The sequence below is a fragment of the Aquarana catesbeiana genome, linkage group LG03 (assembly GCF_042186555.1).
Source record: "Aquarana catesbeiana isolate 2022-GZ linkage group LG03, ASM4218655v1, whole genome shotgun sequence".
NCBI classification, from domain to species: domain Eukaryota; kingdom Metazoa; phylum Chordata; class Amphibia; order Anura; family Ranidae; genus Aquarana; species Aquarana catesbeiana.
Window position 1 is genome coordinate 12120839 of NC_133326.1, and position 27961 is coordinate 12148799.

Consider the following 27961-nt stretch of genomic DNA (forward strand, 5'->3'; position numbering starts at 1 on the left):
GGATCACCGGCCAGGTACCGGACTATGGGGGAGAGGGGGATCACCGGCCAGGTACTGGACTATGGGGGGAGGGGGATCACCGGCCAGATACCGGACTATGGAGGGGGATCACCGGCCAGATACCGGACTATGGAGGGGGATCACCGGCCAGGTACTGGACTATGGGGGGAGGGGGATCACCGGCCAGGTACTGGACTATGGGGGGAGGGGGATCACCGGCCAGGTACCGGACTATAGGGGGAGGGGAATCACGGGCCAGGTACCGGACTATGGGGGGAGGGGGATCACGGGCCAGGTACCGGACTATGGGGGGAGGGGGATCACGGGCCAGGTACCGGACTATGGGGGGAGGGGGATCACGGGCCAGGTACCGGACTATGGGGGGAGGGGGATCACGGGCCAGGTACCGGACTATGGGGGGAGGGGGATCACCGGCCAGGTACCGGACTATGGGGGGAGGGGGATCACCGGCCAGGTACCGGACTATGGGGGGAGGGGGATCACCGGCCAGGTACCGGACTATGGGGGGAGGGGGATCACCGGCCAGGTACCGGACTATGGGGGGAGGGGGATCACCGGCCAGGTCCCGGACTATGGGGGGAGGGGGATCACCGGCCAGGTACCGGACTATGGAGGGAGGGGGATCACCGGCCAGGTACCGGACTATGGGGGGAGGGGGATCACCGGCCAGGTACCGGACTATGGGGGGAGGGGGATCACCGGCCAGGTCCCGGACTATGGAGGGAGGGGGATCACCGGCCAGGTACCGGACTATGGGGGGAGGGGGATCACCGGCCAGGTACCGGACTATGGGGGGAGGGGGATCACCCTCCCTACGTTAATTTCTAGCAAAAGATACTGATTTTAACTTGTAAGCGACAAATGTCAGAAAAAGGTTTAGTCTTTAAGTAGTTAAACTTCCCTCATTTTACAGACCGAAGTTCATTCCTTTAAAAGATACATTGTTTATAGTTCTCTCCCAGCGCTGTGTCGCTTTTTTATTTTTTGTGACAGCTAGAGATCGGCTCTGTAGAGATCGGCTCTGCACTGTATGAACGATGGTGAGGGAGGTTGATTCGAGATCGCAATTAATTTAAAACAAATTAATCGTGCAGCTCTACTGGCCAGGTACCAGACCTCACTGGCGGAGGGGGGGTGGAGTTATCTCAGTCATGGGAAGAGTCGGTCCGGGGCGTGGAGTTACCGCACTCATGGACGAGTCGGTCTGGGGGGTGGAGTTACCTCACTTATGGGAGGAGTCATCTGGGGGTGGAGTTACCTCACTTATGGGAGGAGTCATCTGGGGTGGAGTTACCTCAGTTAAGGGAGGAGTTGGTCTGGGGGGCGGAGTTGCCTCACTCATGGGAGGAGTCGGTCCGGGGGGCGGAGTTGCCTCACTCATGGAGGAGTCGGTCCGGGGGGCGGAGTTGCCTCACTCATGGGAGGAGTCGGTCCGGGGGGCGGAGTTGCCTCACTCATGGGAGGAGTCGGTCCGGGGGGCGGAGTTGCCTCACTCATGGGAGGAGTCGGTCCGGGGGGCGGAGTTGCCTCACTCATGGAGGAGTCGGTCCGGGGGGCGGAGTTGCCTCACTCATGGAGGAGTCGGTCCGGGGGGCGGAGTTGCCTCACTCATGGGAGGAGTCGGTCCGGGGGGCGGAGTTGCCTCACTCATGGAAGGAGTCGGTCCGGGGGGCGGAGTTGCCTCACTCATGGAAGGAGTCGGTCCGGGGGGCGGAGTTGCCTCACTCATGGGAGGAGTCGGTCCGGGGGCGGAGTTGCCTCACTCATGGGAGGAGTCGGTCCTGGGGCGGAGTTGCCTCACTCATGGGAGGAGTCGGTCCTGGGGGCGGAGTTGCCTCACTCATGGGAGGAGTCGGTCCTGGGGGCGGAGTTGCCTCACTCATGGGAGGAGTCGGTCCTGGGGGCGGAGTTGCCTCACTCATGGGAGGAGTCGGTCCTGGGGGCGGAGTTGCCTCACTCATGGGAGGAGTCGGTCCTGGGGGCGGAGTTGCCTCACTCATGGGAGGAGTCGGTCCTGGGGGCGGAGTTGCCTCACTCATGGGAGGAGTCGGTCCTGGGGGCGGAGTTGCCTCACTCATGGGAGGAGTCGGTCCTGGGGGCGGAGTTGCCTCACTCATGGGAGGAGTCGGTCCGGGGGGCGGAGTTGCCTCACTCATGGGAGGAGTCGGTCCGGGGGGCGGAGTTATCTTAGTTTGGGTGTGTCTGGAACACACTGCCATGTAGGGAAGGTGAGGTGGGGGGAGGAGCTGTGTTATGTGGACAGTCTGCTCTCCTCCCCCTCACCTCATCTCCCAGTGCTGGGATTTGTAGTGTCTTATCACAGTGATGTAAAGGAAGAAATAAGAGCGGTGCACGTATTCAATAATGTGACATGAATTAATATACTTAAAGAATGAACATGATAAGTATCCAAAACATACAAAGAGATAAATGTGAGTAAAAGTCCAACTAAAGCCCCAATGGTCGGAGTCAGTTCATATTAAGATAACTTGATGGAAGAAAAAACAGACAACACATCAATCCAAAACATCGATTGTTATATTTATGGATTGGCCGCTCTCCTCCAAACATGACCCAAATGTCAAACAAGACTCATCAGATAGTCAGAGAAGGAATCCTGCTGATGGATCTGTAGAGAAATCCAGGTCCCAAGTGAAGACTAAGAACTACGTCCAGATCTTGGTATCAGAACATCTTAGGAAACTCCATATATAGAGGAAACGGCTCGCTCCAAGAAATGGCACTTCTTGTATAAATGGCGCTCAAACGAAACAAAGAACAGCCGTAGTGCAATATTGCCAAATAAAATGTAAATTTATTAAGTAAAAGAAGCTGCTTAAATGAAGTAAGAATAAAAATCGCAGTAAGAAACAATGGGAGTAGCGACACACTCGCCTCCTCACTGCACTTCCATAAAAAGCCACCGGAAATGACCTCACAAGGCTCCACCCGACGCGTTGCGTCACTGGTCACGAGGAACTCCTATTGTTTCTTACTGTGCTTTTTTTTTTTTTTTTTTTTTTTTTTTATTCTTCAAGTAAGCAGCTTCTTTTACTTAATAAATTAACTTTTTATTTGGCAATATTGCACTATGGCTGTTCTTTGTTTCCTTTGAGCGCCATTTATACAAGAAGTGCCACTTCTTGGAAGCGAGCCGTTTCCTCTATATATGGAGTTTCTCAAGATGTTTTGATACCAAGATCTGGACGTAGTTCTTCGCTTGGGACCTGGATGTCTCTACAGATCCATCAGCAGGATTCCTTCTCTGACTATCTGATGAGTCTTGTTTGACATTTGGGTCATGTTTGGAGGAGAGCGGCCAATCCATAAATATAACAGTCGATGTTTGGATTGATGTGTTGTCTGTTATTTCTTCTATCAAGTTACCTCTATGAGATTTTTATCTTTATATGAACTGACTCCGACCATTGGGGCTTTAGTTGGACTTTTACTCACATTTATCTCTTTGTATGTTTTGGATACCTATCATGTTCATTCTTTAAGTATATTTATTCATGTCACGTTATTGAATAAGCGCACCGCTCTTATTTCTTTCTTTTACATTACACAATGTTTTTTTAGTTTTTTTTTTTTTTTAGTGTTTTTTTTTTTTTAGTGTTTTTTTTTTTAGTGTTTTTTTTTTTTAGTGTTTTTTTTAGTGTTTTTTTTTTTAGTGTTTTTTGGGTACACTACCAAGTGGTTGCAGCTAATTCACGGTCACTATACATTTCTTATATATTTTTTCTTTTTCTGAGTTTATTTTGACTATATTCACTGTAGGTTGATGGTTTATAATTCTTAAAAAATGATACATAGTAACGTGCAAGTTTATTCCTTTATAACACTTATCACAGTGATGGAGGATCAGAGCTGATGAGAGGACATTGGCACATCTGTAATTCCTCAGGGGAGGGGGAGGGGAGAGATTATCTGCAGAAATCCGGAGGAGGAGGAGGACACACCGGCTGCACATCGGCCTCATTCTGTCGTGTTTTTTTTTTTTTTTTTTTTTTGTTTTTTTTGTTTTTTTAGTTTTTGTACTGTATTGAGAAAGAGGAGGGTTACACCCCTGTCAGGTTATTATTGCCACCTCTGTTGGGGATAATTACGCCTTGTATGTCCCATCTTTCAGGGTCACCTGGGACCCGACATGCAGCCCTTTGGCACGTAAAGTGTGTGACCTATGGTGCTTCTGCAGAGAGCCGTCTGCTTCCCTCACCTCGATGCTTCACCCTCTAGCGGTTGAGTCGTTTATTTCACATTCTCTAAATCCGGGGTCTCAAACTTGGCAGCCCTCCAGCTGTTGCAGAACTACAAGTCCCATCATGCCTCTGCCTGTGGAAGGGGGGGGGGGTCATTCTTGTAACTGTCGGCCTTGCAATGCCTCATGGGACTTGTAGTTCCGCAACAGCTGGAGGGCGGCCAGTTTGAGACCCCTGCTTCAAATCCTTTCTGTCCATCCGGGAAATGGTTTTGGTTGTAGGTTTCAATCGCTCTTTGTATTCTTTTGATGCAAATGTTTAAAATGGAAATTGCAGCGTGTGTGTGTGGCCATCATCGGGTTGGTGAATTTGTTTCTCCTGGAACCAGGATTCATCATAACCGAGCCGTGGGGGGGGGGGGGGGGGGGGGGGGGGCGGAGTTCTAGGCGCACACTTTGCACAGCTGGTTTTGGTTCCTGTGACACGGTTGCTTCACTTTTCCATTTCTCTGCTTGTGATCGATTTTGTTTATCGGTTTTGTTAGATTCGGCGCCGTGCAGCAAGACGATGGCTCAAGAAACTCCCGCTTCCACCTGGACCTCTGGTTCTACTTCACATTGCAGAACTGGCTCCTGGATTTCGGACGGCCGATCGTAATGGTGAGTTACATCGATTGTTATTTTTCAGGAACAATTTTTTTTATTTTTTTTTATCAGAGCCCCCCCCCCAAAAAAAAAATTATTTAAGCCTCGTGTTGTCAAATTAACCACTTTGGCTCTGGAAGGATTTTTACCCCCTTCATGACTAGGCCATTTTTTGCGATTCGGCACTGCGTCGCTTTAACTGACAATTGCGCGGTCGTGCGACGTTGTACCCAAACAAAATTGACGTCCTTTTTTTCCACAAACAGAGCTTTCTTTTGGTGGTATTTGATCACCTCTGTGTTTTTTTTTTTTTTTCTTGTTTTTTTGCGCTATAAACAAGAAAAGACCGACAATTAAAAATAAATAAATACATTTTTTACTTTGCTATAATAAATATCCCTAAAAAATACAAAAAAAAAACCCCTGAATTTCTCCATCAGTTTAGGCCGATATGTATTCTTCTACATGTTTTTGGTAAAAAAAAATCGCAATAAGCATTTATTGATTGGTTTGCCCAAAAGTTATACCGTCTACAAAATAGGGGATAGATTTTTTTTTTTTTTTACTAGTAATGTGATTTTTAGCAGGACTGCAACATTGCGGCGGACAGATCGGACACTTTTGACACTTTTTTTTTTTTTGGGACCAGTGACATTTATACAGCGATCAGAGCTAAAAATAGCCACTGATTACTGTATAAATGTCACTGGCAGAGAAGGGGTTAACACTGGGGGGGGGGGGCGATCAAGGGATTAAGTGTTTCTAATTGTGGGGGGGATGGGACTGACTGGGGGAGGAGACCGATCGCTGCGCCTAAGTACTAGGAGCAGACGATCTGTCTCTACTCCCATGAAAGAACGGGGATCTGTCTGTTTACATTGACATATCCCTGTTCCGTCCTTCTCAGGAGCGATTGAGGGTAGGCACCCAGCCACACGCATTGGCTCCTATGCCACGCGCCGCGCTCCCCCTATCCCCATTAAAGCACCCACCGTACAGCTACGGCGATTTGCACAGGAGTGCCATACTGCCGCTGTCAACGGTGGGCGGTCGGCAAGCGTTTAAAGCCCCCCCCCCCCCCCCTCAACAAAAAATTAAAAGTCAGCAGCTACAAATACTGTAGCTGCTGACTTTTAATATTAAGACACTTACCTGTCCAGGGAGTCCGCGATGTTTCTCTCGGGCGCCGCCGCCCTTGCCTGTAAGGGAAACCAGCAGTGAAGCCTTGCGGCATCACAGCCGGTTTCCTACTACGCACGTGCGAAGCGCGCTACGCTTTCTGAATGTCCCGGCAGTGGGGGAAGGAGGAGGGGGGGGGGCGAACTTCCAGCGTGATCCTGCCACGTGGTACCCGCTCCCCACTGATCGGTGCCAAACGTGGCACCGGAGGGAGCCGAGGAGGCAGATGAGTGTAGCTTCCACTTTTGGGTGGGACTCCGCTTTAAGTCGTACAAGAAATTTTTTTTAGCGTTATTTAAAGCCGCCTTTCCCAACCCTTTTAACCACTTGCTGACCAGCCGCCGTCATTATACTGCAGCTGGTCGGCGCGAACCATCGTAGCTGTACGTCGGCTCCCTTAAGCGGGATACATGTTTACATTCCTTGTGACAGCAATAAAAGTGATCAAAAATTTAAAAAAAAATACAATGTAAAAAACTAAAATAAATGATCGCCGCGATCGTCAGAGCGAGAGCAATAATTCTAGCACTAGACCTCCTCTGTAACTCTAACCTGGTAACCATTATTTTTCATTTTTAAATGTCGCCTATGGAGATTTTTAGGTACCGTAGTTTGTCTCCATTCCACGGGTGTGCGCAATTTTAAAGCGTGACATGTTAGGTATCTATTTACTCGGCGTAACATCATCTTTCACATTATACAAAAAAATTGGGGTAACTTTACTGTTTTGTTTTTTTTTTTTTGTTTTTTTTTTTTTTTTAAATTCATGAAAGTGTCTTTTTCCCCAAAAAGTTGCATTTAAAACACCGCTGCACAAATACCGTGTGATATAAAATATTGCAACAATCACCATTTTATTCTCTAGATTCTCTGCTAAAAAAAATATATATATATAATATTTGGGGGTTCTAAGTAATTTTCTATAAAAAAAAATACGGATTTTAACTTGTAAACACCAAATGTCAGAAATAGGCTTAGTCATGAAAGGGTTAAACTGGAGCACACAGAATCTGGTGCAGCTGTGCATGGTAACCAATCAGCTTCTGACTTCAGCTTGTTCAAATAACCTGTTGACCGCTGAAAGATTTACCCCACCCTTGATGACCAGGCCATTTTTTGCTATTCGGCACTGTGTTCCTTTAACTGAGAATTGCGCGGTCGTGCGACGTTTTACCCAAATAAAAGTGATGTAATTTTTTCCACACAAATAGAGCTTTCTTTTGGTGGTATTTGATCACCACTCTTTTTTTTTTTTTTTTTTTTTTTTTTTTTTTTTAATCTATAAGCAAAAAAGACCGATAATTTTGAAAAAAGCAAAACAATATTTTTTACTTTCTGCTAAACAGCCAATAAAAAAAAATTTAAATCAAATTTCTTCATCAGTTTAGGCCAATATGTATTCTGCTACATATTTTTGTTAAAAAAATCCCAATAAGCGTATATTGATTGCTTTGCGCAAAAGTTATAGCGTCTACAAACGATGGGATATATACTGGAATTTGTATTTATTTTTTACACTAGTAATGGTGGCGATCAGTGACTTGTAGCAGGACAGCGTTATTGCGGCGGACAATCTGACACTGACACTTTGTGAGAAACAGTGACACTAATACCATGATCAGTGCTAAAAATATGCACTGTCACTGTACTAATGACACTGGCTGGGAAGGGGTTAAACATCAGGGGCAATCAAAGGGTTAAATGTGTGCCTAGCCAGTGTTTTGGTGTAAGCTTTGTGCTGCTTTTACTAAGGGAAGTGATGGATTTTATTCCCTGCTTTTGCGGGAACACAAAATCAATCGCATCCCCGCTGACAGGACAGGGATCTGCTTTGTTTACATAGGCAGAGCTCCGTTCTGTGTCTGTGTGACGATCGGCGGGGGTGCCGGCGGACATCCAGTGTCCGGCACCTGCAGATCAGCTTCTGCTTTTAAAGGGGCTGTAAAGGTTTGTGTTTTTTCACCTTAATGTATCCTATGCATGAAGGTGAAAAAACATGCATAGGATACCCCCCCCCTGTTTTACTTACCTGAACCCTGGAACTTCACCCGGCGGGGGACACGCTGTCTCTCTGCCCGGGGTTCTCGGCTCTGGATTGGATAGATTGATAGCAGCGCAGCCATTGGCTCCCGCTGTTGTCAATTAAATCCAATGACCTGGGGGGCGGGGCCGAGTCATACATTCGGCGGCTATAGATGCCGAATGCTGGACTCGGGAGCGCGCCCGCAAGGTAACCCCCCCCCCCCCCCGGGAAGTGCTTCCCCTAGGGGGTTATCTGATGTGGGGAGGAGCTGCCGAGGGACCCCAGAAGAGGAGGTTCGGGGCCACTCTGTGCAAAACGAGCTGCACAGTGGGAGGTAAGTATGTTTGTTATTTAAAAAAAAAACCCCTTCCAATCACTTTAATCACAGCAGAAGTGGCCTGCGGGCGCCTCCTGTAGGCGGAAGTGTGGAATGACATGTATACAGATGATTCTGCACAGAACAGCCGCCCTGTAGCAGTCGGTATATGCCCTGGGAAGTATTCACCTCCCTCTAAAAATGTGGTGGTTATTTGGCCAGTGCCTCTGTGTTTGTTTTCAATTTTCAATTTTTTTAGGTACAAATGACACAGATCCAAAGTCAAGCAAGGCACTACAGTTGTAGATGTAAATAAAATGACATCTAATGGCAGTTCTTGCTTTTGCGGGATTGTAGCTGTAACAAGAAAAGGACCCCCGAGTCTTGGAAGGTAGGAAATGGTATTGATCTGTTCTTAGGCAAGACAGAGGACACTATGGGGGAGGGGGGGGCAGAGGACACTGTGGGGGAGGGGGGGCAGAGGACACTATGGGGGAGGGCGGGGGGGGGAGAGGACACTGTGGGGGAGGAGGGGGGGCAGAGGACACTGTGGGGGAGGAGGGGGGGCAGAGGACACTGTGGGGGAGGGGGGGGGCAGAGGACACTGTGGGGGAGGAGGGGGGGCAGAGGACACTGTGGGGGAGGGGGGGGGCAGAGGACACTGTGGGGGAGGAGGAGGGACAAAGGACACTATGGGGGAGGAGGAGGGGCAGAGGACACTGTGGGGGAGGAGGAGGGGCAGAGGACACTGTGGGGGAGGAGGAGGGGCAGAGGACACTGTGGGGGAGGGTGGGGGGGGGGGAGAGGACACTGTGGGGGAGGGTGGGGGGGGGGAGAGGACACTATGGGGGAGGAGGAGGGACAAAGGACACTATGGGGGAGGGCGGGGGGGGGGGGAGGACACTGTGGGGGAGGAGGAGGGGCAGAGGACACTGTGGGGGAGGAGGAGGGGCAGAGGACACTGTGGGGGAGGAGGAGGGGCAGAGGACACTGTGGGGGAGGAGGAGGGGCAGAGGACACTGTGGGGGAGGAGGAGGGGCAGAGGACACTGTGGGGGAGGAGGGGGGACAGAGGACACTGTGGGGGGGGGGGAGAGAACACTGTGGGGGAGGAGGAGGGGCAGAGGACACTGTGGGGGAGGAGGGGGGGCAGAGGACACTGTGGGGGAGGGGGGGGGGAGAGGACACTATGGGGGAGGAGGAGGGACAAAGGACACTATGGGGGAGGGCGGGGGGGGGGAGAGGACACTGCGGGGGGGGGGGGGGAGACACTATGGGGGAGGAGGGGGGACAGAGGACACTGTGGGGGAGGGGGGGGGGGAGAGGACACTATGGGGGAGGGCGGGGGGGGGGAAGAGGACACTACAGTGGTGGGGGTGCAGGGGGAAGAGGGCACTGCTTTGGGGGCATAGGGACCCCCATCACCAGACCATGCTGGCTGACAGGGTGCCAGGATGGGGGAGGGGGCAGTAAAATCCGAATCCCCAGCCACACGCTCCCTCAAGGTGAACTGGCTTTGTTGTATTGGTGAAGCACCTTAAAGTGAGGTAAACCTGTACTTTTTATTATAAGTGTCAATGTTCCCAAAAAAGTGTCAAAAGTGTCCGATCTGTTCCGCCGCAATGTCGCATTACCGCTAAAAATCACTGATCACCGCCATTACTAGTAAAAGAAAAAAAAGAAAAATGCCATACATCTATTCCCATTTTTGTAGACGCTATAACGTTTGCGCAAACCAATCAATATACTCTTATTGCGATTTTTATTTTTTTCCACCAAAATATGTGTAGAATACATATTGGCCTAAACTTGATGAAGAAATTTGTTTTTACGTTTTTTTTATTTTTTTATTTGGGGGGGATATTTATTATAGCAGAAAGTAAATAATTTTTTTTTTTTTTTTTTTTTTTTACTTTTTTTAATAGCATAAAAAATAAAAACCGCAGAAGCGATCAAATACCACCAAAAGAAATCTCTATTTGTGGGGGGGGGAAAGAGATCAACTTTATTTGTGTTCAGCGTTGCACGACCGCGCAATTGTAGTTAAAGTAACGCAGTGGCGTATCGCAAAAAAAAAAATGGCCTGGTCATGAGGGGGGGGGGTAAATCTTCCAGAGGTAATTTTTTTCCGCGAAGTGACAAGAATGTTTTCAGAATAAGGTAAGTAGGCGTTTTTATTCGGTATATTTCATTTTGTTTTACGCTCTGAAAGGAGTTCTATGGAGAGTCTGAAGTGGTAGAAAAGACGTGGAGAGAGAGAGAGGAGCGTAACCCAATATCGATCGGTGAACAGATGACATGTACAGCGCCGGGTCCTCTCTGCTGGAACACAAGTTGGTTATGTGATCTCGCTGTTTACTTTGCCCCTCTGGGACTACTTAGCCTTGCCAGCTGGTGGTGCGATGGGTTTAAATGGCCGGTGACACCATCACCCTGGAAATAAGGAGATTCTGAGGCTGGAAGGAAAGTTTATCTTCTTAGAAGGTGATGATCTCGGGAACGTTGAGCTGTAAAAAGGTTTTGCGTTGATGTCACCTTATCCTGTCGGGTAACACGAGGCTCTGGGCACCGGGGTTATTTGGTGTGCGTTACCTTTCTAAAAGTCTCACTAAACCCAAATCGTCAGAAATGGTCAATACATGATATGTGGCATTGTGTTCACACTCACTCCTAGAGCAGTGGTCTCCAGACTGTGCCCCTTTGATCTGACCCTCGGGGCACCATTCTTCCCACTGACACCAACGATGGGGCACCATTCTTCCCACTGACACCAACGATGGGGCACCATTCTTCCCACTGACACCAACGATGGGGCAGTTTTCCTCCCACTGATCATTGGTATCAGTGGGAGGAATAGTGCCCCATCGCTGGTGTCAGTGGGAGGAATAGTGCCCCATCGCTGGTGTCAGTGGGAGGAATAGTGCCCCATCATTGGTGTCAGTGGGAGGAATAGTGCCCCATCATTGGTGTCAGTGGGAAGAATAGTGCCCCATCATTGGTGTCAGTGGGAAGAATAGTGCCCCATCATTGGTGTCAGTGGGAAGAATAGTGCCCCATCATTGGTGTCAGTGGGAAGAATAGTGCCCCATCATTGGTGTCAGTGGGAAGAATAGTGCCCCATCATTGGTGTCAGTGGGAAGAATAGTGCCCCATCATTGGTGTCAGTGGGAAGAATAGTGCCCCATCATTGGTGTCAGTGGGAAGAATAGTGCCCCATCATTGGTGTCAGTGGGAAGAATAGTGCCCCATCATTGGTGTCAGTGGGAAGAATAGTGCCCCATCATTGGTGTCAGTGGGAAGAATAGTGCCCCATCATTGGTGTCAGTAGGAGGAATGGTGCCCCATCATTGGTGTCAGTGGGAGGAATAGTGCCCCATTGCTGGTGTCAGTGGGAGGAATAGTGCCCCATTGCTGGTGTCAGTGGGAGGAATAGTGCCCCATCGCTGGTGTCAGTGGGAGGAATAGTGCCCCATCGCTGGTGTCAGTGGGAGGAATAGTGCCCCATCGCTGGTGTCAGTTGGGGGAATAGTGCCCCATCATTGGTGTCGGTGGGAGGATTAGTGCCCCATCATTGGTGTCGGTGGGAGGATTAGTGCCCCATCATTGGTGTCAGTGGGAGGATTAGTGCCCCATCATTGGTGTCGGTGGAAGGAATAGTGCCCCATCATTGGTGTCGGTGGGAGAAATGGTGCCCCATGATTGGTGTCAGTGGGGGAAATAATGGGCCAGATACAAGCATGCAAAAGCCTGCAGTTTGGAGACCATCGCATTAAACAAAACATCCTGACTAACAGGGTGCCCCCCCAATGTGCTCCCAAAAAAAGACTGGAGTTGGGCTGTAATTTTTTTTTTTTTTTTATATAGAAGAATTTTCAGGTAGTTTTTCATGAATGTTCACAACTGAAGCATAATATACATTATATTATTGTGTTTTTTTTATATGTATTAATACCCCCCCCCCCACACACACACACACACATTTTGTTGTAGTGAATTATTTCTGCTTCCTCTTTTCTTCCTCCGCAGATCATCCTTCCCTTGGATTGGTTTCCTCTGAATAAGCCGAGTGCCGGAGATTACTTCCACATGGCGTACAACATCATCACTCCTCTGCTGCTTCTAAAGGTCAATATGAGAAACAACCTCTATACCTTCCAGAATATCCACTTCAGCCCTGGAAGGTTTTACCCCCCTTTCATGACCAGGCCATTTTTGGTCAGTTAAACAACAAAAATAAAAAACTGCACCAAAAACGCACCTCCCCGCTGAAGTGAATTGAAAATGCAGCAAGAACGCATCAATAACGCACCCGTGTTACGTATTTGATGCAGTTTTTGAGTCCTATGACATTACCCCCCACACTCTCCCCGCCCGCCGCCCTCTGGTGCATCTCCCGGCTCACCCCTGCGATTGGCGAGCCGAAAAAGGAATCCGCTGCTGGATGTCCATCACCATCTCTCTGACCTTCGGATGCCCGAGCGCGACGTTATGACGTCACGGCCGGCCGGCAGAAGTAAACCATGCCGAGGACTCGGCTGGAGAGAAAGGGATCGTTCGTTCATTTATTTTTTGTTTCGTTTTTTCGTCTTTCCAGCCTGGAGGAGAGATGTGGAGATCTTATTGACCCCTCATCTCTATAAAGAGGACCTGTCACACACCAATCCTATTACAAGGGATTCCTTCTAATAGGAATAAAAGTGATTCAAAAAAATTATTTTAAAGAGAAAGTGTAAAAACAAAAAAAATGAAAGTAAAATAAAAAAACAAAAAAAAAAAACCCCATTTAAACGAAATGAATGAGCCTTGGTGTGCTGGCAAATATCTACATCAGGGGTCGGGACCCGCAGGCTGCACCCGGCCCGCCACTGCTAAATGTCCGGCCCGTCCGTGATTAATTCACACGGCCCACGGACATTTTCACCGCTGTCCTCTTCATTGGACAGCGGCGAGTGGCTGTTATCTCAGGGCTGGAAGGGGGCGGGAACCGCTGGGGTTACCTTTTTACATTAAACAGCAGGCGATTGGTTGCTAGGAGATCCTGGCAACCAATCACCAGCCTGCTAATGTGAAAAGTTAACTTCAGCAGTTCCAGCCTGTGTAAGGTTGGAGAGGTCTACCTACACAGTGTGTGGGGGGGGCAGAGGACACTAGAGTGGGGGGTTGCAGGGGGCAGAACACTGCTTTTGGGGGGCACAGGAAATTTACTATGGGGGGAGGGGGGGCAGGGGACGCTATGGGATTGATGTGATGGGGGACAGAACACTGCAATAGGAGGGGGGACCCTATTAGTGACCCCATCTCCCCTGGGGGCCAGGAAACCCCTTCTCCCCTGGGGGCCAGGAAACCCCTTCTCCCCTGGGGGCCAGGAAACCCCTTCTCCCCTGGGGGCCAGGAAACCCCTTCTCCCCTGGGGGCCAAGGACCCCTTCTCCCCTGTTGACAGGAATCCCTTCGCCCCTGGGGGCCAGGGACCCCATCACCCCTGGGGGCCAGGGACCCCATCACCCCTGGGGGCCAGGGACCCCATCACCCCTGGGGGCCAGGGACCCCATCTCCCCTGGGGGACAAGGACCCCTTCTCCCCTGGGGGCCAGGGACCCCATCTCCCCTGGGGGACAAGGACCCCTTCTCCCCTGGGGGACAAGGACCCCTTCTCCCCTGGGGGCCAGGGACCCCTTCTCCCCTGGGGGCCAGGGACCCCTTCTCCCCTGGGGGCCAGGGACCCCTTCTCCCCTGGGGGACAAGGACCCCTTCTCCCCTGGGGGCCGGGGATCCCTTCTCCCCTGGGGGCCGGGGACCCCTTCTCCCCTGGGGGCCAGGGACCCCATCTCCCCTGTTGACAGGCATCCCTTCGCCCCTGGGGACAGGGACCCCATCTCTAGACTATGTTTGCTGGCAGGGCTGGCGTCAGCCACCCTTGGGTGCCAGGATGGGGGAGGGGGCAGTAAAATCCGAATCTGCAGCCACTCCCTCCCTCAGGATGAACTGGCTTTGTATTAATGAAGCACCTTAAAGTGAGATAAACCTGAACTGTTGTTATTACTATGTTAGGATTATTATTATTGTCATTTATTAGCAGGTGAATGCGGCCCTCCATACATTCACATACATTGAATCTGACCCTCAAGTGGAAAAAGTTTGCTGACCCCTGATCTACACACTGCAGACCTTCCCGGCTCGAAAAAAGCCAATTCTTTGATGGTTTTTCTGTCAAAAGAGAATGTTGGTCAATTTTTTCTCAATCGGCGGCTGCAGCCAATCAGTGTTTTTCTGGCAGCTGTCAGAATACAATGTCCCGACGGGGGAGATTCCTCCATCCACCTTGTTTGTGTAGATGGAGGAATCTGATGGTGTTTGACCAGCTTTACAGAGCATGGAGCCAGCCTGGGCACTCAGTCACCAAGCACTGCACTGTGGAAAGCTGGTAGGGGTTGGTACATGTGCCTCCGTACCCAGAGGTACCAAGTGAAAGGAAATAGTAGGTATTCTGGATGACCACCCTTCTTGTAGGTACACCAACAGGGCCCTCAGATACCTGGAGACACCAAATGAACGAGAGGCAGGTTGTGCATTCATATGTCTGAGTTTATTGAGTGCGAAAGTAGCTTATAGTCAGTATAGATCAAAGGAGGGGGAGTGCTTAGTTTATTGCATACGTGTCTAGGGTTATACAGGCTTGTTACCTGATGTATATCTATCAGGGGTTAGATAAGACATCTGGTCATTAGTCACATATCTGAGCTGATCGCCTAAGGCTGAAACAGGATATACATTCCGAGAACAGGTTTGACCGCAGTGAGCAAAGAAAGGGGGGGGGATGCTGTGCAAGCATTCTTACACAAGTTTGAACTTGCACAATAAGGGACTTCATATAAAATGGAGTCATGATGGTTCATTCATATTATTACAAAAGGCGCAGTTCGTATATTAGATTACAAAACAGGGGCTTTTTACATGATCCTTTCACCAAGTATTTGCAGAGGAAAATCCAACTGATGGAGGACCATTGAGGATCTATTGTAAATAGTACAAGGGGCTTACTGATCCCAGGTTCCTGTAACTTAAAGCGGAAACTCCGCTTGTTCGCTTTCCACTGCCACATTTGGCACTTTTTTGGGGGGGGGGGGGGGGGCGCATACCTTGTACCTGCTTCCACTTCTGGGTAAGATCGCCACACAACGATTGCAGCGATCTACCAAATTTCCTTAGGCGATCAGAAAAGATATGTGACTAATGACCAGATGTCCTAGCTAACCCCTGATAGATATATATCAGGTAACAAACCTGTATAACCCTAGACACGTATGCCCCTCCTTCTCCCCCCGCTGCCTTCTGGGAGATACACAGGTCCCAGAAGACAGTGGGATCATTCAGAAAGTGCAGGGCGACTCATGCATGCGCAGTAGGAAACAGGCTGTGAAGCCACAAAGCCTTCACATTGTTTCCTTTAGTGAAGATGCCGGCGCCTGCACCAGGAGCCGATGGACGGGTTGGCTAGGGGTGCCGACATTGCGGGATACCAGGACCAGGTAAGTGTCCTTATATTAACCACTTAAAGACCAGCCACCGCAGTTTGTACTGCGGCTGGTGGGCTCTATTACGCGATTCGCGGAGCCCGCGCGCCACCCATGATCGCTCCACACAGATGGGAATGGGGATCTGCCAGTGTAAACATGGTGAATCCCCATTCTGACAGGGGAGCTGAGAATGATCGTCTGTTCCTAGTGATTAGGAATAGTGATCTCTCTCCTCCTCCAGTCAGCCCAGCCCCCCATACAGTTAGAAACACCTCCCCAGGGAACACATTTAACCCCTTCATCGCCCCCTATTGTCAACCCCTTCCCTGCCAGTGTCATTTATAAAGTAATTGGTGCATTTTTATAGCACTGATCGCTGTATAAATGTCACTGGTCCCCAAAAAGTGTCCGATCTGTCCGCCGCAATGTCGCAGTCCCGTTAAAACTTGCAGATTGCCACCATTACTAGTAAAAAAAATAAAATGAATAAAAATGACATAAATGTTACCCCTATTTTGTAGACACTATAGCTTTAGTGAAAGCTAATCAATATACGCTTATTGCAATATTTTATGTAAAAAAAAAAATGGAATAAGCGTATATTGATTTGGTTTTCACTAAAGATTTATAGGGTCTACAAAATAGGGGATATATTTATGGCATTTTTATTTTATTTTTTTACCAAAAATATGCAGAATACATGTTGGCCTAAACTGATAAGGAAGTTTGTTTTTTGTTTTTTTTGTTTTTTTTTTTTTTGTTTTTTTTTTGGGATATGTAATATAGCAAAAAGTAAAAAAAAAAAAATTAGTTGTGTTTTTTTTTTTTAAATTGTTGCTCTTTTTTGTTGTTTATAGCGCAAAAAATAAAAACCGCGGAGGTGATCAAATACCACCAAAAGAAAGCTCTATTTGTGGGGGGGGGAAGGACGTAAACTTTGTTTGGGTACAGCGTTGCACGACGCGCAATTGTCAGTTCATGCGACGCAGTGCCGTATCGCAAAAAATGGCCTGGTCATGAAGGGGGTAAATCCTTTTGGTCCTTAAGTGGTTAAAAGTCAGCACCTACAGTATTTGTAGCTGCTGACTTTTAATTTAATTTAATTTTTTAATTTTTTTTTTTTTTTTTTTTTTTTTGACAGGCTGGAACTTCTCTTTAACCACCTGCATCTTTATAGCTCTGATCGCTGTATAAATGTCACCCAAAAAGTGTCAAAAGTGTCCGATCTGTCCGCCGCAATGTCGCAGTCCCGCTAAAGATCGCAGATCACCGCGCAGTAAATAGACTGCGAGTGGGCGGCAGGTGCAGCCACAATCACCTACCTGTACGTTGGGCCTTTCTTTCAAACCCCGCCCGACCTGTGCTGTGATTGGACACCGCACGAGTTTGGCAGCAGATTTCAGGCAATGATTTTGGCTAATCGGCTGTTATCCAATCACAGCACAGAGCTCTGTGTTTACAAACCCACATAACTCCATGTGCAATAGGAACAGCGATCTGGCTGTTTTTCTTCTCCCTCATATTCAGAAGTCTTATTTTGTACCTCTCGATCGCCCGGCTCGGCTTCATTTTGTATTCTTGTTTTTTTTTTTTTTCTTGCAGCTGATTGAAAGGTCTCCGAAAACTCTCCCAAACTCGGTGATCTATATCAGCATCATGACCTTTGTGATGGGGGCCAGCATCCACCTTGTGGGGGACTCCGTCAATCACCGACTGATCTTCAGCGGATACCAGCTTCACCTGTCTGTGCGGGACAATCCAATCATGCAAAAGCTGCAACCCCCCACCCTGGTGAGAAGGCGGGGGAGGGGTGATACAATTAGATTAGGGTTCAGCACACACAAGGTGAGGAAAGGGGCGTATTTCAATGGAGGAAAGTGGGTTGGACATTTCTGTGCGGTCATCATCACTGCACCACATTTCAAGATTTTGCTTGGTAATAGGGTGCTGACCTAACATAAAAAAAAAAAATACAGGTAAGAAAATGTCCATATGAGGCGCACATCTCTGCAAACCGCAGGTAAGAAAGTATAACGGCCTCAGCCCAGGCTCCAGCCAAGCCACGCCCCCAATGCATTTCACTCCGCCCGGGCTCCCGCCAAGCCACACCCCCAATGCATTTAACTCCGCCCGGGCTCCCGCCAAGCCACACCCCCAATGCATTTAACTTCGCCCCTTAGCCCGGGCTCCCGCCAAGCCACACCCCCAATTCATTTCACTCCGGCCGAGCTCCAGCCAAGCCACACCCCCAATGCATTTAACTTCGCCCCTTAGCCCGGGCTCCCGCCAAGCCACACCCCCAATGCATTTCACTCCGCCTGGGCTCCAGCCAAGCCACACCCCCAATGCATTTAACTCCGCCCCTTAGCCTGGGCTCCAGCCAAGCCACACCCCCAATTCATTTCACTCCGGCCGAGCTCCAGCCAAGCCACACCCCCAATGCATTTAACTCCGCCCCTTAGCCCGGGCTCCAGCCAAGCCACGCCCCCAATGCATTTCATTCCGCCCCCCAGCTCGGGCTCCAGCAAAGCCACGCCCCAATGCATTTCACTCCGCCCCTTAGCCCGGGCTCCACCCAAGCCACGCCCCCAATGCATTTCATTCCGCCCCCCCAGCCTGGGCTCCAGACAAGTCATGCCCCCAATGCATTTCACTCAGCCCGGGCTCCAGCAAAGCCACACCCCAATCCATTTCACTCTGCCCCTCAGTCTGGGCTCCAGCCAGGCCATGCCCCAATGCATTTCACTCTGTCCCCCGGAGCCTAATCCCCATGATTAAGCTCTAGGGCGGAGTGAAATACATTCGGGGCATGGCCTGGAGCAGAGCGCGAGTCCTGGCAGCGGAAGGTAAGCTGGCCGGGGCAGGGGTGTGGATCACAGCCGCATGTGCCGCCCGTCAGAATCGGTGACCCGGGCCGTCAGAATCGTTACCTGAAAGTGACGGCCCTTGTCTCCGTCAGTCTGTACACTGCGACGCTCATCTTGGTACACCCTGCTCTACGCCTCAGTAAGCCTGCAGTCACAAGGCGGCAGCAGACATCTATAACTATATGGGCTGGGTGTAACAAGATGTCCGCTGCTGCATTCTAACTAGGCTTAGTGAGTCCGAGTGCGGGGTGTACCAAGATGTCATATCATGCCAAGCTGCCAGTAATTATAAGTGCTGAATTTCAGTGTTACTGCCTACCAATCAGTTCCACCTACCAGTGCCAGCTATCAGTGCCCATAAGTGCCATCAGTCAGTGCCAGCCATCAGTCAGTGCCACCTATCAGTGCAACATATCAGTGCCCATCAGTCAGTGCCGATGTATCGCAAATATGCGGCCCCACTAGACGGGCTTTTTTCCATGGGGCCACATTTTTGCGTATCTCCCTTTTTGTGCTGTGACTGCGCCACAGACTGGAGTCTCACCGTGATCCCCGGGCCCCGTACTAACGATTGGGACCCAGGAGTCATGATTACGGGGTCACCTGATCGCTGTCATAGCCTCTGATTGGTTATTGCAGTGACCTGTCACTGTGAAGCCTGCCTCTGTGTCTTCTTTCTCTGTCAATGTAGAAGTGACACCTGCAGATACATGAGGAAGGAGGCAGCAGACAGAAATGACACTTAGTGCTCTGGACTGAGACAAGTACACACTATAGAGGGATGTCCTTTGTTCATATTTCATGTCTGGGGTTTACAACCACTTTAACTGACACATAGGGATTAATTCACTAAAACTTGAGACGGCAAAGTCTGGTGCAGCTCTGCATGGTAGCCAATCGGCTTCTAACTTCAGCTTGTTTAATTAGGCTTTAACAAAAAAAAATGGAAGCTGATTGGTTTCTATGCAGAACTACACCAGATTTTGCACTCTCCAGTTTTAGTAAATCAACCCCCATAGTGCTGTTGGCCCGTCTCCTGCCCCACCTTAGCGCCCTCTACTACAAAACGGGTGTTTCAGGTGATTAAGTTCCTCCGTAAAATAACATAAAAAATCCAAAATGGTGCCTAAAACTCCCGTATCCTTCTGTAGGAAGACCTGCAAAGGGAAAGAACCAGTGACCAGGATCCAGGGACCTCCACAAATAAAGTGAGCCTTGAGAAAGCCGCCCCCTTTTTACTGATTTGCTACTCAAACCGCGTTTCTCAATGTAGATATAATGATCTTTGTTTGGGAACTCTGTCTTCGACTGGCCCATACATGACTTTTTTTTTTTTTTTTTTTTTTAATTTTCATTTAAAGTGAAGGGCCACCCTAAAATCAAAAATAGCATCAAAAATCGTAATAAAATTAAAAATAAAACCCTTGTTGCTAGGCAGTCTTCCTAATCTGCCTCCTCCTATTCCGCAGCGTGTCCTGCTCCTCGGTGAGCAGCCCAGTTGCCTTCTGGGAACTGTCTCTGTCCCAGAAAACCACGGGGCCATTCACAGAGTGCCGCTCGCGCATGCGCAGTAGGAAACTGGCAGTGAAGCCACAAGGCTCCACTGCCTGTTTCCCTTAGTTAGGATGGCGGCACTGGCAGCTGATCCGATGGACGGATCGGCCTCGGGGGGGTGGGGGGGGTGGCACGACATCGCGGGCTCGCTGGACAGGTAAGTGTCCTTATTAAAAGTCAGCAGCTACAGTGTTTGTAGCTGCTGACTTTAAAACCCCCCTTTAACCAGCAGATTGAAAAAAAAAAAAATGAACATATTCAATGTGGATGGGGGAATCGCTCCCACTGAGCTATTGTATTCTACCAGCAGAATACGATCCTCGGTGTTGCTGGATATATCTGGCGGTACCGTGAAGGACTGAAATCCTGCAGCGCCCACAAGGTCCCCCTGCTCATGAAATCACATGTACAGGACCATCTGAAGTTTGCTAATCAACATCTAAATGATTCAGAGGAGAACCGAGGGAAAGTGTTGTGGTCAGATGTGATCAAAATCAAGGTCTTTGGCATCAACTCAACTCGCCGTGTATAGAAGAGGAGGAGGAATGCTGCCTATGACCCCAAGAACACCATCCAAACCGTCATACATGGAGGTGGAAACATTATGCTTTGGGGGTGTTTTTCTGCTAAGGGGACAGGACAACTTCACCGCATCAAAGGGACGATGGACGGGGCCATGTACCATCAAATCTTGGGTGAGAACCTCCTTCCCTCAGCCAAGGCATTGAAAATGGGTGGTGGATGGGTCTTCCAGCATGACAATGACCCAAAACACACGGCCAAGGCAACAAAGGAGAGGCTCAAGAAGAAGCATATTAAGCTCCTGGAGTGGCCTAGCCAGTCTCCAGACCTTAATCCCATAGAAAATATATGAGGAGGGAGCTGAAGGTTCGAGTTGCCAAACATCAGCCTCGAAACCTTAATGACTTGGAGAGGATCTGCAAAGAGGACAAAATCCCTCCTGAGATGTGTGCAAACCTGGTGGCCAACTACAAGAAACGTCTGACCTCTGTGATCACCAACAAGGGTTTTGCCACCAAGTACTAAGTCATGTTTGGCGAAGGGGTCAAATACTTATTTCACTCATTAAAATGCAAATCAATTTATAACTTTTTTTGAAATGCGTTTTTCTGGATATTTTTGTTATTCTGTCTCTCACTGTTATAATAAACCGACCATTACAATGATAGACTGATCTTTTCTTTGTCAGTGGGGCAAACATTCAAAGTCAGCAGGGGGGGAGCAAATACTTTTTTTTCCTCACTGTATGTTCTGGTCGGATCGGTTGTGATTGGATCGTACTTCTAGTTTGGCGTAGTTCATGTCCTGATCTCTCATATCTGGACGTTCTTGTCTTCTGCTTCTCTTTTTATATCTGGACGTTTACATTTTATATTTTCTTCTTTTATGTGACAGGTCGATTCCTTTGAGCTGCTTTATTACTATGACGAATACCTGGGCCATTCCATGTGGTAAGCGTGTGATTATGAATTCCTTTTTCTTCCTTTTTTTTTTTTTTTTTTTTGGGCTTATATTTGTCTATTTCTGTACCTCCATTGGATACTATACAGTATATCACTTCTGTTCCAAATATGCAAGCAGCTAAAGTCATTTCTGATGCATCAAAACAAAAGGTGTGCTAATCCGAAGCCGGCCATAGATGGATCAAAATCCTGCCGAATCGGACAGATTTAGATCAATCTATGGGCAGGCAGAATAGAACAATCACTGCTGGCGGCTATAGCCACCGGCAGTGATCGGATGAAAAAAACCAGGCTGGTTGTACTGAAGTTGTTTTCAGTACAACCAGTCTGCCCATAGATGGAGTGAAATTCGGCCATTTACTGCCGAATCAGCCAAATTTCGATCTGTCTATGGGCCGGCCTTAGCAGGGGATGTCCGACCATTGTAGAGAGACCAGAGATCCTTCTTTGCAGCATCCTGACGGGGGACAGGCTTTTCTACTCAAGCTGTGGATGCTTTCTAAAGAAAACAGACGGAGTCTTTGCACACCTTTTGGACAGCATCCCCTGAAGAAGCTCGATATATGGGTGAAACATGTTGGGAATTACATCTTTCTATCTGGTATCCATAAAATAGATAAGATTTCTGATAGATAAGATTTGTTGTCATTGTAAAACAAATCACAATGACATTACATGTAATTTCATTGTGATTTGTTTTACAATGACAATAAATCTTATCTATCAAAATCCTGTTAATTTGTACTTTCCAATTGCTGTGTTTTTTTTTTAAATATTTTTTTTATTTTTTCTAAAATAAAAAAATTTCTTAAATTTAGTTGTTACTATTTCTCAAATTAATTTGCACCTTAAAATTCCCATTTCCCTCCCTCCATATATATATATATTTAATTTTTTATGTGTATGGAATGTATTCAGTGTATATATATGAGAGAGAGAGAGAGGTTTACAACCCCTTTTAGTCAGTATTTTAGTTTTGTAAAGGTGCCCTTATTTTCTTTTAAATGTGTTTTTTTTATACGTGTAATGTGTCTGCATGCGCTGCATTTCTCCAAGGGTTGGGAATAAAACACTAAAGGAAATACCAATCCGCGCTTTTCTGTGAGCGTTACCCAACAATGACATCATTGCTCTCAAAACGACTAAAGAAGGTTTTCTAAAAACACTTGAAATCGATTACCCAACACAACAAACACTTGATACTGACTTGAAGTATTTGGCAAACAAAGTAAGATTTATCGGGCGCCTGTTTGGACTTTTTGTTGCACCAGAAGCTAGTTTTATTCCCTGAAGTTTTATTTATTTTATTACAGGTACTTTATATAGCGCCATCAATTTACGCAGCTCTTTCCATATATTCCAATGATTATATCAGTGAAAATGTCCCTATAGGGTGCCGCATCCTAATTAACTAGACAAAAAGGAGAATCCCCCTAGGTGGACTTTTAAGGCACTGACATAATAAGTAGAAAAAACGTATACAGTGGGGATGGAAAGTATTCAGACCCCCTTACATTTTTCACTCTTTGTTATATTGCAGCCATTTGCTAAAATCATTTAAGTTCATTTTTTTCCCTGATTAATGTACACACAGCACCCCATATTGTACACACAGCACCCCATATTGTACACACAGCACCCCATATTGTACACGCAGCACCCCATATTGTACACACAGCCCCCCATATTGTACACACAGCCCCCCATATTGTACGCGCAGCCCCCCATATTGTACGCGCAGCCCCCCATATTGTACGCGCAGCACCCCATATTGTACACACAGCCCCCCATATTGTACACACAGCCCCCCATATTGTACACACAGCCCCCCATATTGTGCACGCAGCCCCCCATACTGTGCACGCAGCCCCCCATACTGTGCACACAGCCCCCCATACTGTGCACACAGCCCCCCATACTGTACACACATCACCCCATATTGACAGAAAAACACAGAATTGTTGACATTTTTGCAGATTTATTAACCACTTGACAACTGGGCACTTAAACCCCCTTCCTAACCAGACCAATTTTCAGCTTTTGGTGCTCTCACATTTTGAATGACAATTACTCAGTCATGCAACACTGTATCTATATGAAATTTTTGTCCTTTTTTTCACACAAATGGAGCTTTCTTTTGGTGGTATTTAATCACCGCTGGGTTTTTTATTTTTTGCGCCGTAAAAGAAAAAAGACCGAAAAATCTGTAAAAAAATACATTTTTCTTCATTTCTGTTATAATATTTTGCAAATTAGTAATTTTTCTTCATATATTTTGGCCAAAATTTATACCGCTACATATCTTTGGTAAAAATAACCCAAATCGGTGGATATTATTTGGTCTTTGTGAAAGTTATAGAGTCCAAAAGCTATGGTGCCAATATCTGAAAATTGATCACACCTGAAGTACTGACAGCCTATCTAATTTCTTGAGACCCTAACATGCCAGAAAAGTACAAATACCCCCCAAATGACCCCTTTTTGGAAAGAAGACATTCCAAGGTATTTAGAAAGATGCATGGTGAGTTTTTTGAAGTTGTCATTTTTTCCCACAATTCTTTGCAAAATCAAGGTTTTTTTTTTTTTTTACTTTTTTTTTTTTCCCACAAAATTGTCATATTAGCAGGTTATTTCTGACACACCGCATATGCATACCACAAATTACACCCCAAAACACATTCTGCTATTACTCCAGAGTACGGCGATACCACATGTGTGAGACTTGTACACAGCGTGGCCACATACAGAGGCCCAACATGCAGGGAGCACCTTCAGGCGTTCTGGAGCACCCAGGCCAATTCTGACATTTCTCTCCTACATGTAAAAATCATCAGAACCCCAAAACATTATATATGTTTTTTTAGCAAAGACCCTAGAGAATACAATGGCGGTCGTTGCAACTTTTTATCTCGCACGGTATTTGCGCAGCAATTTTTTTTAACGCGGTTTTTTTTGGGAAAAAAAATGTTTTGTGCTTTACAAAAACCAAAACAGTAAAGTTAGCCTAATGTTTTTGCATAATGTGAAAGATGAAGTTACGCCGAGTAAATAGATACCCAACATGTCACCTTTCAAAATTGCACGCGCTTGTGGAATGGCGCCAAACTTTGCTACTCAAAAATCCCCATAGGCGACGCTTTAAAATTTTTTACTGGTTACATGTTTTGAGTTACAGAGGAGGTCTAGGGCCAAAATTATTGCTCTCGCTCTACCGATCGCAGCGATACCTCACATGTGTGGTTTGAACACCGTTTTCATATGTGGGCGGGACTTACGTATGCGTTCGCTTCTGCATGCGAGCACACAGGGACAGGGGCGCTTTAAAAATGTTTTTTTTTTTTTAATTGTTCATTTTACTTTATTTATTTTAGTTTGATGCTTTTTTCCAAAAAAAAAAATTTTTGACCACTTTTATTCCTATTGCAAGGAATATAAACATCCTTGTAATAGGAATATGGCATGACAGGTCCTCTTTACAGTGAGATATGGGGGGGTCAATAAGACCCCACATCTCACCTCTAGGCTGGGAAGTCTGAAATAAAAAAAAAAAAAAAAAAACGATCCTGGCTTCGATCGTAGCGGTGAGTCGGTAGAAGCGCAGGAGGGGGGGGACATCCCCTCTCGCCTCCTGTAAGAACGATCAAGCAGTGGAACGGCTGCTATGATCGTTCTTATGGTGTAGGGAATCGCCGGCTAAAAAAGCTGATGTCTGAATAATGCCTGTAGCTGCACCCATCATTCAGATATCCCCGCACAAAGTCAAGGATGTTGTATGACGGCCGGCGGGCGGGAAGTGGTTAAAACGCTTTTTTTTTTTTTTTTTTTTTTTAACACAAAGTTGTCCATTTATACAATATTTCTAACACATAACATGTACATAGCAAAAATGACACCCCAAAATAGATTCTCCTGCTCCTCCTGAGTACGGCGATACCACATGTGTGAGACTTCCACAGCCTGGCCACATACAGAGGGCGAGTACAGCTGAGTATGGCGGGGGGCATTGCGGAGTATGGCGGGGGGCATTGCGGAGTATGGCGGGGGGCATTGCAGAGTATTGTGGGGGTATTGCAGAGTATTGTGGGGGCATTGCAGAGTATTGTGGGGGCATTGCAGAGTATTGTGGGGGCATTGCAGAGTATTGTGGGGGCATTGCAGAGTATTGTGGGGGTATTGCAGAGTATTGCACAGCATTGCATAGTAGTGAGGGATGGCTGAGCATGGATGGATGTCTCTGTGCAGCGCTGTGGGCACTACACATACAGCCCACAGCGCTGCAGACATCCATCCATCCCCCTCCCCGCTCGCTGTGTACCGATCGGTACACAGGAGGGGAGGAGAGGAACCGGCGTCATCAGATGACGTCATTTGACGGCGCGATCACATGGTAAACGGCCGCGATCAGCGGCCATTTACCGGGATCCGTGATGCGCCGGGTCCTCTGGACCCGGCGGTCACGGATGTGTTCGGGTGCGCGCCCCAGGGGGCGCGCAAGAGGGAAATTCTGGGAGGACGTCATAGTACGTCCTCCCAGAGTTATCCAACCGCCCTGCAGCCGTCATTCGGCTATGGGCCGGTTGGTAACTGGTTAAAAAAGAAAAACTGAAATATCACATGGTCCTAAGTATTCAGACCCTTTGCTCAGTATTTAGTAGAAGCCCCTTTTGATGAGTCTTTTTGGGAAAGATACAACAAGTTTTTCACACCTGGATTTGGGGATCCTCTGCCATTCCTCCTTGCAGATCCTCTCCAGTTCTGTCAGGTTGGATGGTAAACGTTGGTGGACGGCCGTTTTTAGGTCTCTCCAGAGATGCTCAATTGGGTTTAAGTCAGGGCTCTGGCTGGGCCATTCAAGAACAGTCACAGAGTTGTTGTGAAGCCACTCCTTCATTATTTTAGCTGTGTGCTTAGGGTCATTGTCTTGTTGGAAGGTAAACCTTCGGCCCAGTCTGAGGTCCTGCGCACTCTGGAGAAGGTTTTCATCCAGGATATCCCTGTACTTGGCCGCATTCATCTTTCCCTTGATTGCAACCAGTCATCCTGTCCCTGCAGCTGAAAAACACCCCCACAGCATGATGCTGCCACCACCATGCTTCACTATTGGGACTGTATTGGACAGGTGATGAGCAGTGCCTGGTTTTCTCCACACATACCGCTTAGAATTAAGGCCAAAAAGTTCTATCTTGGTCTCATCAGACCAGAGAATCTTATTTCTCACCATCTTGGAGTCCTTCAGGTGTTTTTTTAGCAAACTCCATGCGGCTTTCATGTGTCTTGCACTGAGGAGAGGCTTCCGTCGGGCCACTCTGCCATAAAGCCCCGACTGGTGGAGGGCTGCAGTGATGGTTGACTTTCTACAACTTTCTCCCATCTCCCGACTGCATCTCTGGAGCTCAGCCACAGTGATCTTTGGGTTCTTCTTTACCTCTCTCACCAAGGCTCTTCTCCCCCGATAGCTCAGTTTGGCCGGACGGCCAGCTCTAGGAAGGGTTCTGGTCGTCCCAAATGTCTTCCATTTAAGGATTATGGAGGCCACTGTGCTCTTAGGAACCTTAAGTGCAGCAGAATTTTTTTTTGTAACCTTGACCAGATCTGTGCCTTGCCACAATTCTGTCTCTGAGCTCTTCAGGCAGTTCCTTTGACCTCATTGATTCTCATTTGCTCTGACATGCACTGTGAGCTGTAAGGTCTTATATAGACAGGTGTGTGGCTTTCCTAATCAAGTCCAATCAGTGTAATCAAACACAGCTGGACTCAAATGAAGGTGTAGAACCATCTCAAGGATGATCAGAAGAAATGGACAGCACCTGAGTTATATATATGAATGTCACAGCAAAGGGTCTGAATACTTAGGAGCATGTGATATTTCAGTTTTTCTTTTTTAATAAATCCGCAAAAATGTCAACAATTCTATGTTTTTCTGTCAATATGGGGTGCTGTGTGTACAATATGGGGGGCTGTGTGTACAATATGGGGGGCTGTGTGTACAATATGGGGTGCTGTGTGTACAATATGGGGGGCTGTGTGTACAATATGGGGGGCTGTGTGTACAACATGGGGCGCTGTGTGTACAATATGGGGGGCTGTGTGTACAATATGGGGGGCTGTGTGTACAATATGAGGTGCTGTGTGTACAATATGAGGAGCTGTGTGTACA

General features: G+C 47.8%; 1 protein-coding gene across 1 annotated transcript in view; it reads left to right on the plus strand.

Annotated features, from left to right (window-relative positions):
- Positions 1-27961, plus strand: part of CLN6 (CLN6 transmembrane ER protein) — a 40767-nt gene that overhangs the window by 1077 nt on the left and 11729 nt on the right. Inside the window, exons 2-5 of the mRNA XM_073618278.1 lie at positions 4768-4882; positions 12411-12509; positions 17502-17690; positions 21737-21792. Of these exons, the coding sequence (XP_073474379.1) occupies positions 4768-4882; positions 12411-12509; positions 17502-17690; positions 21737-21792 (459 nt within the window). The remainder of the gene's footprint in view (positions 1-4767; positions 4883-12410; positions 12510-17501; positions 17691-21736; positions 21793-27961) is intronic.